General features: G+C 43.1%; 1 protein-coding gene and 1 long non-coding RNA gene across 5 annotated transcripts in view; one reads left to right on the top strand and one right to left on the bottom strand.

Moving 5' to 3' along the window:
* The window catches only part of C8H10orf90 (chromosome 8 C10orf90 homolog), a 57,400-nt gene that overhangs the window by 38,300 nt on the left and 4,671 nt on the right, over positions 1 to 14,429 (bottom strand). The window contains exon 1 of one of the 4 annotated variants that reach the window (XM_023930035.2): positions 10,538 to 10,655. The exons of 1 other annotated variant lie outside the window; for it this stretch is intronic. In XM_023930035.2, the coding sequence (XP_023785803.1) occupies positions 10,538 to 10,607 (70 nt within the window). In that variant the 5' untranslated portion in view covers positions 10,608 to 10,655. Of the gene's footprint in view, positions 1 to 4,759; positions 5,345 to 10,537; positions 10,656 to 14,429 lie in introns of those variants that run through there. 2 more of the 4 variants (XM_023930034.2, XM_023930036.2) reach the window with 2 other exon arrangements.
* Positions 6,554 to 9,087, top strand: LOC147651817 (uncharacterized). Its single transcript, XR_015290028.1, has 2 exons — positions 6,554 to 6,831; positions 7,239 to 9,087. It is a non-coding gene; the product is annotated as an uncharacterized LOC147651817 (long non-coding RNA).

Raw genomic sequence — 14,429 nt, 5'->3', positions numbered from 1 at the left:
AAAGGAAGGCAGAAAACCAAATCTCTATTCATAACGTGTTTTTACTATGCACCCGTGTTTGTTTAATCTTGAAATTGCCCTTCTTGGATTCCATTGCAACAGGTGGAGAGACACAGATAGAGATTAAATAATAGAGATTAAAACAAAGTGTTGTCATATGACCATAAAACTGGGCATGGGGGCTGTTGGTTTTATCACCAGATTCAGCAGAAGACAATTGGTCATTGCCTTTTTTCCTTTCTTTTTTAATGACTCAGGCTCTCAGCCCCGAAATGGTGCAGAAAAGTCTGGAATCGATGATTAAATGTTAAAGTCCTCAAACCTGTAACTCCTGGCAGCTTTTTGGGATGAAATGTGGAGTTCTCTCCAGCTTTCTTTTGGCTGTGGATGTCACCTGGATGGGAAGGAGCAGGTCTGGGGCTGTCAGCACCCAGCCCAGGCAGCCCTGGCTGCTTTTCCAAGAAGGAATCAGCTGCTGCCTAGCAACCACCCAAACCTGGTGGCTGTTTGTGTATTCCAGTTCTTCTGCAAAACTAAGCTCAGATCCCAAATTATTGCATTCAACAATAATTGCATACAACGTCAGAGCTGCAACAGATGGATAAGAAAGCGCATTTTCCTTTAATTCCTCGTTCTCCAAGGTTGTAAAATACATTCACACCCCCCAACAAATTCAATGCCAGGCTAATCAGAAAAATATTTCAATATGTGAATAGTAATTTTTCATAATAGTTGTCTTCTAAAAGCTACTCCCATGAAGAAAGTCATTCATATACCTTTACATTTTAATGATGAGAATGTCACTAAGAGCAATATGGGAACAAACTTAAAGGGTGGCACTCTCTTGGGCACAACACAAATTCCCCTGCAAAAAAGCTGTCCCTGTGGTTTGGAAGTCCTGACTTTTTTCCTAATTGTTATTTACTGCATGTGAAACAAGTAAGGAAAAATAAACCCCAAACAACAAAAAAACCCCAACAAGCCTTTTGCACTGTGCCCTCTACTCGGATCACATTTTTAGCCTGATTTCCAAAAAGAATTTGATTTATGCCTTATCCTTATTTATGCCCAACCTGGGCCTTTTGAGCTTGTGGCCTCTTTCAAGCAACTTGACAGAAGGGTCGATAGCTGATCTCCCAACAAGCTGACCATGAAAATCAATGGATTTGTGGGAATGAGAGGCTGCCACGGACAGAAGTTCACCAGGTCATCCCTGTTTGATCTATGGACACATTTCCCAGTCAGGGAAAACATATTCCTTGTCATGGGAGCAGGGAGGAGGCACAGGGGGCAGGAGGAAGAGGGGAAGGGAAAAGAGACATGGGGAGGAGTGAGGAACAATATTCAGGTCTGGGTTCATGGGCTCTGTCAGCTCTCATGGAATGGCCTCTTCCTTGTCAGCATGGATTTTCCATTTCACGTTCTTGTTTTCATTCTCTAAAGAAATATGGAAATCTCATGGTAAGATTATGGAAATTGAGGCGCTCGGAGAAAATCTAATAATGCCACAGCTGCTCGACCCTGGCAGTGAGGTCCCTTAGACATAACCATGTGCAACATCTGTCCTGTTTGCAGTCACAGAGCAAAGCACTGCTGGAGCAGTCACCCTCTTAAATGTGACAGACTCAGCATCACATTCCCAGATTTTACTGCAGAATAATGCCGTGTGAAGTGATAACTGAGCAGCTCAGAACAACCAAATGCTGAAACAATTCTCTCTCCAAGGCAAATGAGGTGGCTGGGGACGGTTGCCACCAGCACCACTTTGTTTGTCCTGCAGTTGTTCCTTTCCACGACAATCTCTGATCCAGAGCCAACGCACAAACCATTAAATAACTCAGCTGCACTCTTCCCCCAGCCAAATCCTGGCCTTTCCAAATCCAGCCTTTCCACTGGGTGCTTTGGGATGGGAATTGATCCCAAATGTCTCTTCAAGGCCACCAGTTCCAGGACACAGACTTTGCTGAACGTGCTTTTAGAAACCTCTTTAGGCACTGTTGATATTCCCTGTTCCACCAGCTGCCATCAAATCCTGGGAATGACTTGCAGGACACGGCTGAGCCTTTTCAGGCTCAGCAAGGAGCGCTCTGAGCTCAGCCCTGTGCTGCTGACACCGAGGCTCAGGCGGGACGTGACCGGCTCAGGTTCTGCCCAAAGCCAAGGGCAGCAAAGCTCAGGTGGAATGTTCAGTTCTTTTGGGAAAGCTGCAGCTGGAAATGTGGATATGAAACTGTACAGCCAATCCACATGGCTGCAGCCCTCAGGCAAACTGAATGCACCCTTTCTCCTCCTTTCTGCAATTATATCCTCTTTTTATCCCGACTTCCTTGCACCAGGGGGCTGAGGTAGATATCTCTATTGGATTAGTTCCAGTTGCTTTGGTTAATTTGCAATTTTAGTTTGATTTTTTTTTTTTTTCGCTTTGTGTGCTTTTTGTTTTGTTTTTTTTGAAGGATGAGATGTGTTTTTTTCTGTTTTGGTTGCTTTTTTTTTGGTTTGTAATGGACCTTTTTCTTACATCCACTCCGAAAAGGAATCTTGGTGGCTCTTATATCCAGAGGGAGAATGGAGAAAAGCCTGGTCTTTCCTAGAACAAGTATAAATGTGTGCTGGGAGCACTCCAGCAGCTGTCCCAGCCTGAGGAAGAAAACAGGCCAGTTTTATTTCAAACCCCACACCATGGAGCTCAGTGATCCTGAATTTTCTCTCCCCAAACACATCCATGCAATCTGGATGATGGGAATGCTAAACAGATGTGGACACACAGGGATTGAATCTGGAGAGTACTGCATTATTCAAGGGAGTTGAGGCAAAAATGCCAATATTTACAACAGAAATATTTACTGTAAACTAAATCCCACCAACAGCAGCCAACAGGAGAGACAAACACTGCAGGGATACCTGCAAAGGCACTGGGTTAAAGTTTTGTCCTCTTTAAACAGATTAAAATCCAGGCTTTTAAAGTTTTTCCCCCTTTAAACAGCAAAAAAATTTAAAATACACTCAGAATTACATGCAGTTTTAGGTGCTTAGTGGGATAGAGGTCATCTATGATGTAATAAAAAAATCCCCAAAATTCCAGCAAGTCACTTATTATTTTAAATAAAAATACAAAAATATCTCTCACAACCTAAACTGAAAGAATGAATTTGGAGGATGTGTCTGGTCTATGTCATATTGATTTAAAACCATCTTATTACTCTAAATGTAGCACTGCATTAGTTATAAGAATGTGGGGATTAACACCTTGGCCAGAAATTTAATGCTGATAGATGTATAAATGTAGATTTATATACTTCTCTTAACAGTTTATTAACTCAAAATTAGGTGGATTTCTCTAATTTATAATGGTCTTTTTATATTTAAATAAAATACTGAAATGAGCACAGGATGTTTTTGTACCTTGGGTGTGCATTGGTGTTTCTGGCTGTGTATTGTGATGATATCAGGGTTTTCCCAGGATTTCCAAGGCTGAGAGTGTGGGGGTTTTTGGGGGGTTTTTTTTTTAGGTCTTAGTTCCCTGTTGTTTTCCCTTTGAAAAGAAGTCATTAAATCAAGGTGTTATTGATTTCTTTGCCAAAGGGCAACTAAAAGTTCCACCAGATCCAAATCTTATTCTTCCCAATCCTTTCCTAAGAAAGCTTCCAGGTCATGATTATCCCTTGGCAGAGCTGGATTAAGATCTGGTAAAGGCTCAACCCAAATTATTGTAACTTCACTCTCAGATTCCTGGAAAAAAACTCCTCCTTTTGGGACACAACTCCAAGGCTAGGTCAAGACTACTACAGAAAGAGGCAGGGAAAGGAGCTTATATGGTGTGAAGAAATGCAGTAATAAAATCCAATCTTTCCCTGAAGGAGGAGTTTGCAATACCTGCACCTACAGCAGGTTACGGTAACAGCCTCTGCTTTGTGGGGGGAAATAAACAGCTTTATGTTCCTGACCTCCAGCACATAGCCATGAAATCAGAGTGCAATTGGAGTTATTTGCTGCTTTTTAGATATTCATTTCTCTTCCCTAGTGCTGAAAAGGCCTGGCTGAAGGCAACTTATACTAGATTAGGCTTCCAACACCTTCATGCATTATAGACTCCCAAGGCTTTTTTTTCCCTCCGCTCTCACAAGGTGAAAGTGTTGAGTCATTTCTTTTAAAGACCAGATGGAAGTTATTGCTCATTGAATGAAGGAGCTGCTGCTCTAGGCTGGGCTTGGGGAGGCCATCCCAGGCCGAGTTTGGGGACGCTCTCCCAGGCCGGGCTCGGGGACACTCTCCCAGGCTGGGATTGGGGACACTGCTCCAGGCCGGGTTTGGGGATGCCATCCCAGGCCGGGCTCAGCAATGCCATCCCAGGCTGGATTTGGGGACTCTCAGGCCAGGCTCGGGGACTCTGTCTCAGGCCAGGCTCAGAAATGCCATCCCCATGCTTGGCTCAGGCATGCTGCTCCAGGCCAGGCTCAGGGACACTCTCAGGCTAGGCCGGACTCGGGGACACTCTCCCAGGCCGGGCTTGGGGATGCCATCCCAGGCCGGATTGGGGACTCTCTGCCAGGCCTGGCTCAGCGATGCCATCCGAGGCTAGGTTTGGGGACTCTCAGGCCGGGCTCGGGGACTCTCTCTCAGGCCAGGCTCAGAAATGCTATCCCCAGGCTGGGCTCAGGCATGCTGCTCCAGGACAGGCTCGGGGATGCCCCATGTCCAGCCACAGCTTCCACATCCCCTCAGGACTCAGCTCCTGGCTTCCTTCTGCTGCTCTGCTCACCCTTCTCCGGTTTAACTGAGCCAGGCCCCAGCAGCTTTTCCGAGATCCTAACGGGGATTACCAGAACTCATCAGATGCAGCCGTGTGCCAGCAATAATTAGGGTTTCGAGCGCCTGGTGGGAAGGGATTGTCATTTGTGGAGCCAGTCCCTCTAATGGAGAAACAACCCCCGTGCTACAGGAGGGATAATTTGGCAGTTCCAGTCCCAGTGGCTCAGAGACATAAAATCCAGCCTCATCAATGTGTGTAAGATTAGAAGTAATTAGCCCCTATATGGTAAAGTCATCGCTTAGGAACTCAGCGCTGTCTGGGGACTTTGTGTAACGATGCCTCGGGGACAAGTAAGATGGGACCTTTGACTTCAGCGATTTGGAAGGGGCTGGCACCTAATTAAATCTGCAAAGATGCTGTAACTGCATTAAAGGGGATTTTTAAATATGAGCCATATTCCCTCTCACTAAACAAACTAGGTGTATTGCACTCTGGAACAGGGAGAGAATTAATCAAGGGACAGCGAGCCAACAGCTGCTGTGTGGCTGCCAAAGAGAAGATGATACAGGATTATACAGAACTGAAGAACATTTAATAAGAACTGAAGGATATTCACAAGAATTGAAGAATATTTAACAGGTTTTTTGAAGGATGAGGTTTTATTCAGCTGTGGTGAAAACCAAGTGATAACCCTCATTGTAAATCCAAGAGAATGTGGGTTTTTTAAAATCTGCTTCTCCAAATGCTTAACTTATAATAAACAGTGATTGCTTTACATAAATAAAAGCTAATTCTCTTGTAAAAAAATAATATATAATTTACTTTTTCACTCAATAAAAAAAAAACAACTTGCAGCTTTTCAAAGAGGGGTATGCAGAGCTATTATATTTCTGCTACTGAGCTCCACACAGCACTTCCCATCTTCCTTTTCCTTAAAAAGCCTTGGCACTATGTACTGGAGAAAGGAAAGATTTTAAGTTCTCTTCTCAGCAATGATTGCCTCATTTATATGATCTATCTTCTCCCACGGATAAAAAAAAAAAAAATCACTGTATAATATTAATATTTTTCTAGCATAACTCAGCCCTCTGCCTTTTGTCAGTGCAGAGCTGCATCCTCAAAGCTTGGAAGGGGAGTGGAGAAGTATTTTAAGGGCATGAACTCAGAGTGGGACAACAGAAACATCCTGATGGCAAAGAGAAAAGAGCACTGGGATGACACAGGGAAGTTTAGACGCTTCATCATTCTGCTTAGAAAAGATTAATTAAAACAGCATCAGACTCATGGCTAGGCAGGTCAATGCTGAGAGAAATCACAGTTTAGCCAAAAATCTTCAGTATTATTCTTCTAAAGTCTTAGAAGCAACTTGATCTTTGTGTTTGTGATGGGGGTAGGACTATAGTGACTCCTTTTATAAAAGAATTGTAAAATTCACTCTGAATTCCTGAGTGAATTCAGGGTTATTTACACTTAAATGATCTATTTTTACTATACTGAAATTATCCATTGCTTGGGCTGCCTACAAACCTGAGAGCTCAGTAGTCTTTATTTGAGCCAAACCTGGGGAATAAATCCATTATTTCATAGAACACATCTACAGCCTATGGGACAATTAAAAGCGTGTTATTAGAGTGATCCCAAAAATGATTCACTCAACAAACATCATCCCTCACAAACCTTCAATTATAGCATGGGCACAGAATGGCTTCTCCTCTGCCCCATTTGGGCAGATCCAGGTGTCATTCCTGGGCACACCCATCCCTGAATAATTCACTTCCAGCAGCAGCTGAGTGGAAAAGCTCCACTGGCTCTTTCTTAACAGGAACAGAAAATTTAACCAGCGACTGTGTTTTTTGTACAGAGCCTTGATGAGCTCGATGGCTCCTCAATCACCATGAGAAAAATCAACAGCAATCAAACTGCTCTGGTATTTCAAACCTTCAAGTGACCTTTCAAGAGGATTTCAGTTTGAAAATACAATATGAGGAAACTCCATGGATTTGGGAATTCATCTTATAGCCAAAGCCTTTGCTAAATGTCTCCTGCTAGAAATGTAGAATAAACAGAAGTGAGGATCAAAGGTAGGGGGGAAAAATGAAGGGAAAGGTGGGTGGTGACCAGCTGGTGACCTGGGTCAAGCACAGATGTAATTATTTGTCTTCAGTTTTGGGTATTAGAAATGTCCCTCAGCTTTCAGGAGAGAAATCCCAGTTGGACAAACTGGGGGAAAAAGAGGGGCACACAGGAAACAAAAGAAAAACCCGGACATGAAAAATAGCCCCACTCTAATGGCACAGGAAAAGGCACTGGAGAGAAGGAAAATAGGGAATTTTACTGGGAAAACTCTGGGGACTGAGGAGGAGGTAGCAAAGAAAACCTGGCTCCATCCACCCCAGAACAGAACAGCAGTTAATGCTTTTAAAGTTGAGAGAGTTTTCATGGATATTTTTTTTTTAATTGGTTTTTTCTTTTGTTTTTTTCTCCCCAGCTAAAAGCTGAAGAAAAGTTGGTTATAAGATTCTCTGCATTTTTTGACAGAAGGGGCAGAATTGCAAAGAACAGTGAAGGAAAGCTGCATTTGTACCTGGAGCTTAAAAATAGCAATACAAAGTGAGTTTGAATATGGACACGTAGCACAGAAGTGCTGAGTAATCCAGAGTGCTGCTTAAAAGAGATCTTGATATCACAGGCATCTCAAAATTAGGATGGGATTAAGAAATATCAGAGGATAGTATGAAAAAAAATTAAAATAAACCCAGTATAAATATATACCATGACAAGACTGAAGACAAGGATGACACAGAAGCAGAACCAGAAATCAAAGAAAATATAAATAAATAAAATAGAGTAGTGCTTCCACATGTTCCTAAACCCATCCCAAATGAACAGAAGTACTTTAGGAAATTATATTTTCCCAGAAGGGCCCAGAAAGGAGAGCATTACTGAAAAATACTGCCACTAAATAAGTTGGGAGTCATCAGCAACTCAAGAAAAGAAGTAATAGGGTAGAGATGCACTAAAATGACAAAATTCAGAAGATGCATGGGAAGAGGTATGAGATGTGAAGCTCCTGGGTACATTAAAATAGAGTTTTTTCTGCACAAAGCATAATTAAGTCTTGAATCTTAATGACCATAATCAGGATAATGAAGTAACTGATGATCTACAACAAAATCCTACCCTTCCCAAAGAGTAAATTGGTCAAATCACTCCATGACATCATTATTTTAGCATGTATAAACTGCAAAAACTACAACAGAAGGCATTCATAACTGCAGCCCTCTTTGTTGTATTTTTACAGAGGAATTCTCTGAATGAACAAAACAGAAAGAAGTTTATTTAAGCCAAACCAACATGCACTGGTCTGAGGAGGAAAATCTCTGCTCTAAAATAAAAATTAAGTAGTTTATTGAAACACAAAGCAGCACATTCGAGGCTTTTGCTCATCCCATGTTATAGGAGGATGTTTTAGAGGGAAAGGCCCCAAGTTTCACAGTCCTTATTGATGTTAGGAAACAATGCCAGATTTATTGTAAGGATTTGTCAGCAGCAGCAGTGAGCTCCCTGTGCCCCAATAAAGAGAAAATGTTCATTTACCTGTAACCCCACCCCAGTTAAACCCTTCCTTACCCAACCCTTTGGCTGGACAAAACATGTATTTACCTTATAAAGCTCAAACTCTGCATCAATATTCAGCTAATTGGAGGTTTGCTGTCATTAATTTAGATAATATACATTCATCTCACATAAATAGCTTCTAGCAGCTTCTTTAATTTAACCTTTCCTTTGGCCTCCTTTTTTCACTGTCACACAACCAGCAATTGAGAGCTCACAAATGACCTCCTGTGCCTCAGCCCTGCCATAACAATCCAGGGGAGGAATTTCATAAAACAGATTAAATTCTACAGCGTTGGCTTTGATGAATTAGTAGAATTTGTTCCCTGCAGCTGCTCAGAGTTAATCTTTGATTTTTAGCTGAGTGTTAGAAGGAGTAAACCAGGGATATGTTGTAGTTTTGACACCTTCATGGCTGAAATGGAAATAGAGCCACAGCATCCACAGCAGCAAAACTTTTAAAGATTTTTTGCCTTTTGTCTCTCTTATCTCACTGCTTAAAACAATATCTGAGGAGGGACTTCCCATGACAAAGTGTTTCTGTATGCATTTTGAGATTATTACAATTATTCTATAATGATTATTCCTTCCTGCCTGGTGTCACATCACAATGAAGCAGAGCTGAGAATCATTTTCCCCACAAAGCTTCAAAGGTGGCAAATGATCCCAAGGTAAAAAATGAGCTCCAGCACAGCAAATCAACCAAAATGTTTTGTTCAACATTAAATTATTATTCACCATTTAAATTAAGGATTGCAAGGGAAATTCATTCTGAGCCTTTTCCATTTCCCTCATACTCACATTTTGGCTAATGAACCAAGAAAGCAATTAGTGAAACATCTCAATTTATAGCAGGTTGAGGTAATCTTGAGCCAGGGCACAGTTAAAACTCCTGCACTGTGAAAAGGAGACTTTTCATCTCCTGAAGCAGCTCTGGGGAGTTAATGAGCCCTCCTGACACCGAGATCAGCAATGGCACAATTTGTCATTTCTGGATCCCTGGCAGTGCCCAAGGCCAGGCTGGACATTGGGGCTGGAGCAGCTGGGACAGGGGAAGGTGTCCCTGCCATGGCTGGGGTGGCACTGGGTGGGATTTCAGGTCCCTTCCAGCCCAAACCATGGGAGCACAGCAGGGATTTCCACAAGATACGGAATTTTTTGAGGCATTTATCCCATGCAGCTCAGTTAAACACTTCCACACAACATCTGGGAACAACCCATGCAAAACCCCACAGCACTGTGATGTGCACTTCTCATTTCCCCAGCTCCAGAGGGATTTCATTTCTGTGGGAGATCATTTCCATGGATGATCCTTCTGTGCCATCCCAGTGGGAAAAAGGGAGAAGCAAAAGAAGGGGAGCACTTAAATGGGAAGTGGAGCCTGCCTGACTCACACAGAGTTAATGAGCTCCAGAGCACAACACAATTCAGGAGCTGGACACACTCAGATCACTACAAAAATGCAATAAATAATTCGAGCTGCTCAAACATTATTGAGCTGCAATCAACAGATCACTCACAAAAAGAAACCAGGAGTTGTGAACAGCTTAATGCAAACGACTTTCCAGCACAAAAATGGAATAAGGAAAACAAGGCTGCATAAGGAGCAGGATAGATTATTGAAAATACAGTGGCAATAATATAACTTAGTGGTGCACTGCAGTATTTTGCCTAGTAATGATTTGTATCTGTAAAATGTTAAGGGGACCTAAGTTGATTAGGTATATTTGTTATTTTTAGATTTTATGATAATACTTTATGATAGATACTCCTATAACAAGGATTTGGGAATGGGCAATAAACATGGGAAGTGGGATTTTCTTGTTTGGTTGTTTTTTTATTTTTAATTCTGTGCATCAATAACCACAACTTGGCTAAAAAAAGAAATAATTAATTCCAACTCAAAGCTCCCCCTGAAGCTTGGGCTCAATTGGATGCTGGATGGTAAAATCAGCCTCTCCCTTTTCCTTAGAATAGCAAAGAAAAAGGAGAATGAACTTGACATTATTTACAGCAATAGTTTTCTTAGGAGAAGCATGAGACTGGGTAATTGAGTCAGGAATAGGAGTGGAAGTCTCCTGTGACAGTCTGTAATTGGCAGAGTTCCAGTTAAATGCAGCAGATATGGATTAAATTCATATTTTGAATGCTGGGATAGTGCCTGGATCATACCTGGCCTCCAGACCTCTGGAGAGCTGCTCCTCACTGCAGCTTGGTCCTTCCATTCTGCGACAGAGAACATTAACCAGAAAACTACACAGGTAGTTCTGCACTTGGTGCTGAAAATATTTCATTTAGAGCTGCATCAAAAATTCCATCCCCTTAGCAACCAGGAGATCCCTGCTCAAAGCAGCGATGGGGAAGATGGGGCTCTGGGAACCTGAGAGGCAAACAAGGATTCTGTGGGTGTGAAATTGTTGGCAATTATGTCTGAGCACTGGCTGAACATGTTTTTGCTGAATGTGTTCAGATTTACTGGAGGAATTGGCCTGAAATATTTACTGAATTCTGGGAGGCCTGATTCAAATAAACTCTGTTCGAGACACTTGTACTGCACAGAGACTCTGGAGTCCAGGGAGAGCTCTGGACATGTCAGACACCAAAACAATAACAAAATAAAGAAAGGAATTGGTTCAGGAAATATTACTGCTGGGTCCTGAAAACAAGCTAAAATGGAGTTTCTACCTGAGGAGCACAAAGGGAAAGAGAAAGAACACGAGAAGCAATAAAGTGGAATTTGGATGTGGCAGAGCACCTCGCTGCAGATCCACACAGGAAATGAGCACAGGTGATCAGGACTAAATCCATGGTGTCCTGCCATGCCCATCCAGGCTGGAAGGGTTGGAAAGGAGTCCTGGGATGAGGGTAAACATTCCTTCCTCCCTCTTCCTTCAGCTGCCAGACCTGTTGCAAGGCTCCATTTACCAGCCTGGAAACACAGGCAGCAGCACAGGTTTCCTCGCAGCTCAGTGTCCAGGTTTCTCTCCTCTGGATCTCACTGACCTTTCTGGTGGAAGGAGCCACCACAACAGATCTTTCACTCTGCACAAGCCACAAATCCCACATCCAGCCCTCTTCCCTTGGAGGCTCCCACGAGCGTTCCCAGAGCAGTGTGTTTGATCAGGGAGAGGTTTGCAGGGAATTACAATTTAGGATGGGGACACAGCCAGGCACTGTGGGAGTCACAGAACCTTCAAATGGTTTGGGTTGCAAAGGACCTTAAAGGCCACCTGATTCCACCTCCTGCCATGGGCAGGGACACTTTTCCTAATCCAGTGGTCCAGGAGCTGTGATTCCACCCTGTGCAGCCTCACAGGGGGGAGCAGCAGCAGCAGCAACACGAGTGGGGCCCTTCTCAGAGCCCCTCAGTAGGAGAAGATCCCCTGGTTTCATGGAAGAGGGCTCAGAGATCCATTTCCAAGCCCTTTTATCTTCCCACCTGCAGGAGAACAAGTCCTGCAGTGGTGTTTGGCTCCTGCATCCTCCTCCCACACACAGTACCCAGGCAGCCCTCGTTTCCCGGAGGACAGGAGGAGGAGGAAGCTGTTTCTGATCCCCCAGCTGCTGGGGGAAGCTCTGAGTGCTGCTCAGGGTGGCCTCTGGGCAGCACAGCAGTGAACAAATTCCCATCCACCACAGAGGAGTCTAGAGACCGAAGCAGAGCTCCAGCCAAAATCCTGCTCTCCTGCCTCCACAGAGGATGCAGAAAGAAGATGAAACCTTTCTTAATGATCTCCTGGTGCCACTGTGAATGTGGGTACCAAGGAGACAACAGGAGTGTGGCTGTGGTAGGGATAACTCCCCAGGCCACAGCTGAATTTTGTGTTTAAGGCAAAGCTACAGCTCCTTGGATGAGGAACAGGTCATTTACCCAAACATAAAAATAAGTCTTTGAGCACAGAAGCATCTTTCTGCTACCTTACCCATAAACTCCAGATTAATCTGCTGTTCTAAAGTGTTTATAGGTAATATCATGAGAGTTTCCTTTTAAAGAGTTTTATTTTACAGCTAAATTGCCCGCTTGTGTTCCAAAATCTCAGCTACAAAGTTCCACAGATTTTGGGGGAGTCTGCAGGATTGATGTGCTCAATTTCTGCCTCTCAGACTGTACTATCTGCTTTTTTCAGTCATCCTGATATGAGGCATTTCTCCAGGAAGGTGATTTTCCTTCCTGTTCACCATATCTCTGGCAGAAAATGCATTTTAGTGAACTAATTAAATAGAGTTGGATTGTACATCAAATATCAGTAATAATATCAGGCACTAACGTTCTGGCTGCTGTGAGAACAGGTTGCAATACACATTGTACCTGTAATACATCACTGGGATAATGATTTGATGCATCTGTGCTGTTAAATCCTTCCTTGGCAGACCAGCAAGCAAGAGACTGGAAAATATTTATGGGAAAGTGGATACTGGAATGGTGGAGGGGGAGGATCCTCCTCCATGTGCTGTCCTTCCCTGGATTTCTCCTCTCAACCACATTCCCAGGGCTTGTATGAGGCTGTTTCCTCAATTTTCTCCTCCTTTTCTGACCCTCCAGAGTATGAGCAGCTTTCCTTTTCTGTATTCTACTTATTAATTATTATTAATTAAACTCCTGCTTAATTAAAATCTAGTGTATCCCAGAAAAACCTGATCTAAACCACCTAATGTTTTTAAATATGCTTTTTCTCTCCCTCCCAAAGGATTCCCGAGTCCTTCACCAGCTACAACCACAGAATGATTAAAATGAAAGCTTTTCTTGAGTTCAGTTTTAATTCTGTGAGAGTTAATTTAATAGAGCAGAAGACACATTGATAACTTGCCCTCACTTCCCATTTCTGTGGAATAAAAAGAGGGAGATCTTAGCTAAGCAAAACAATGTCCCCTGGAGAGGAAATTCTTGAGATGCTCAAAGTACAGCACCTGTAGTCAGTGTTTCTTCTCAAGTGCAGAGAAATAAAAAAATTATATTTTTTTGGGAACAAAGTTCACAGAATTCTTTTGGAGAATGCTAAATCTAATTCCTTCTTCATCAAGCTGTGATCTCCCCCAGATCCAGAGTACTGAGTTTCAATGACCCACTCATCCTCTGATGCCCATAATTCCCCAAAAATAGTGAAGAGAAGCAAAAATTATTAAATATATTAATAAAAATATAATGGACTCCTATCAATTGTCACTGTCCAGGTTCACTTGGGCACTGGGGGATGTAAGCACAAGACTCACATCCATCTCCATTAATATTTTCAGCCAAAGGTTAAAGAACAGTAAAACAAACTAAGCTGTCAGAGAAAATACATATTAGCATTTAGATTAACAGTTATTATCTCCAGTTCCCATCAGAAGACAACAGTGAAATACGTGATGATGGCTTCAGATATTTTTTCAGAAAGGTTAAGGGGTCCCTGGATTCAAAGGGCTGGGAAAGACTGGCCTGGGAGATAAATGGCCTGGCCCAGGCATGTGCTGTGCATCCTCAATACATCTGGACTCTGGCTGGAATTAAAATTCATATTGCAGCAGCAATTAAAAGACAGAAGTAGGTCAGGAGCTGTTGTTCAAGGCAATGTGCAGGCAAGGAAAGAGAGGAAAAAACCTGAAGCAAGCAGGGTTTGCCTGCAGGACAATTCAGCCTCAAGAAACTCAGGCGAAGGTAACAAGGAGAGGATGAAACAGGGAGAGTTTGGGTGGTTCAGTTCTGGGCTCAGCAGGCAGAGGCTGCTCCCACCGGGCAGCTCTCAGGCTGCACCGTGACATCAACTCTTATTTTCCATGGATCAAGTATTTTATTGTCCAAGAGATCCTCCAAGTGCCCTCCCTGGTGTGTCACACGCTGGGACAATGCCCATTGTGGGAGCCACAAGCAGCTCCAGGCACGGAAAATAGGAATAAAACCACATTGCTTCAATTGCTGCTTGGAAAACAGAGGAATTTGGTGCAGTCACCTGCAGGCTGCTCCTCTGCTTTTGCAATGCTGCACAATTAAAGCAGGTGGGGGATTTCATGGGCAGCTCAGTTTTAGTCCACATAAAACTGAGCAAAGTGAGACCCAGCCACCTAATGTTGATTAAACTTTGCT

The sequence above is a fragment of the Cyanistes caeruleus genome, chromosome 8, assembly GCF_971803275.1.
Source record: "Cyanistes caeruleus chromosome 8, bCyaCae1.hap1.1, whole genome shotgun sequence".
Taxonomy (NCBI): Eukaryota; Metazoa; Chordata; class Aves; order Passeriformes; family Paridae; genus Cyanistes; species Cyanistes caeruleus.
Note: the sequence above shows the minus strand (reverse complement) of the source record. Positions and strands in the feature narration are given on the sequence as shown.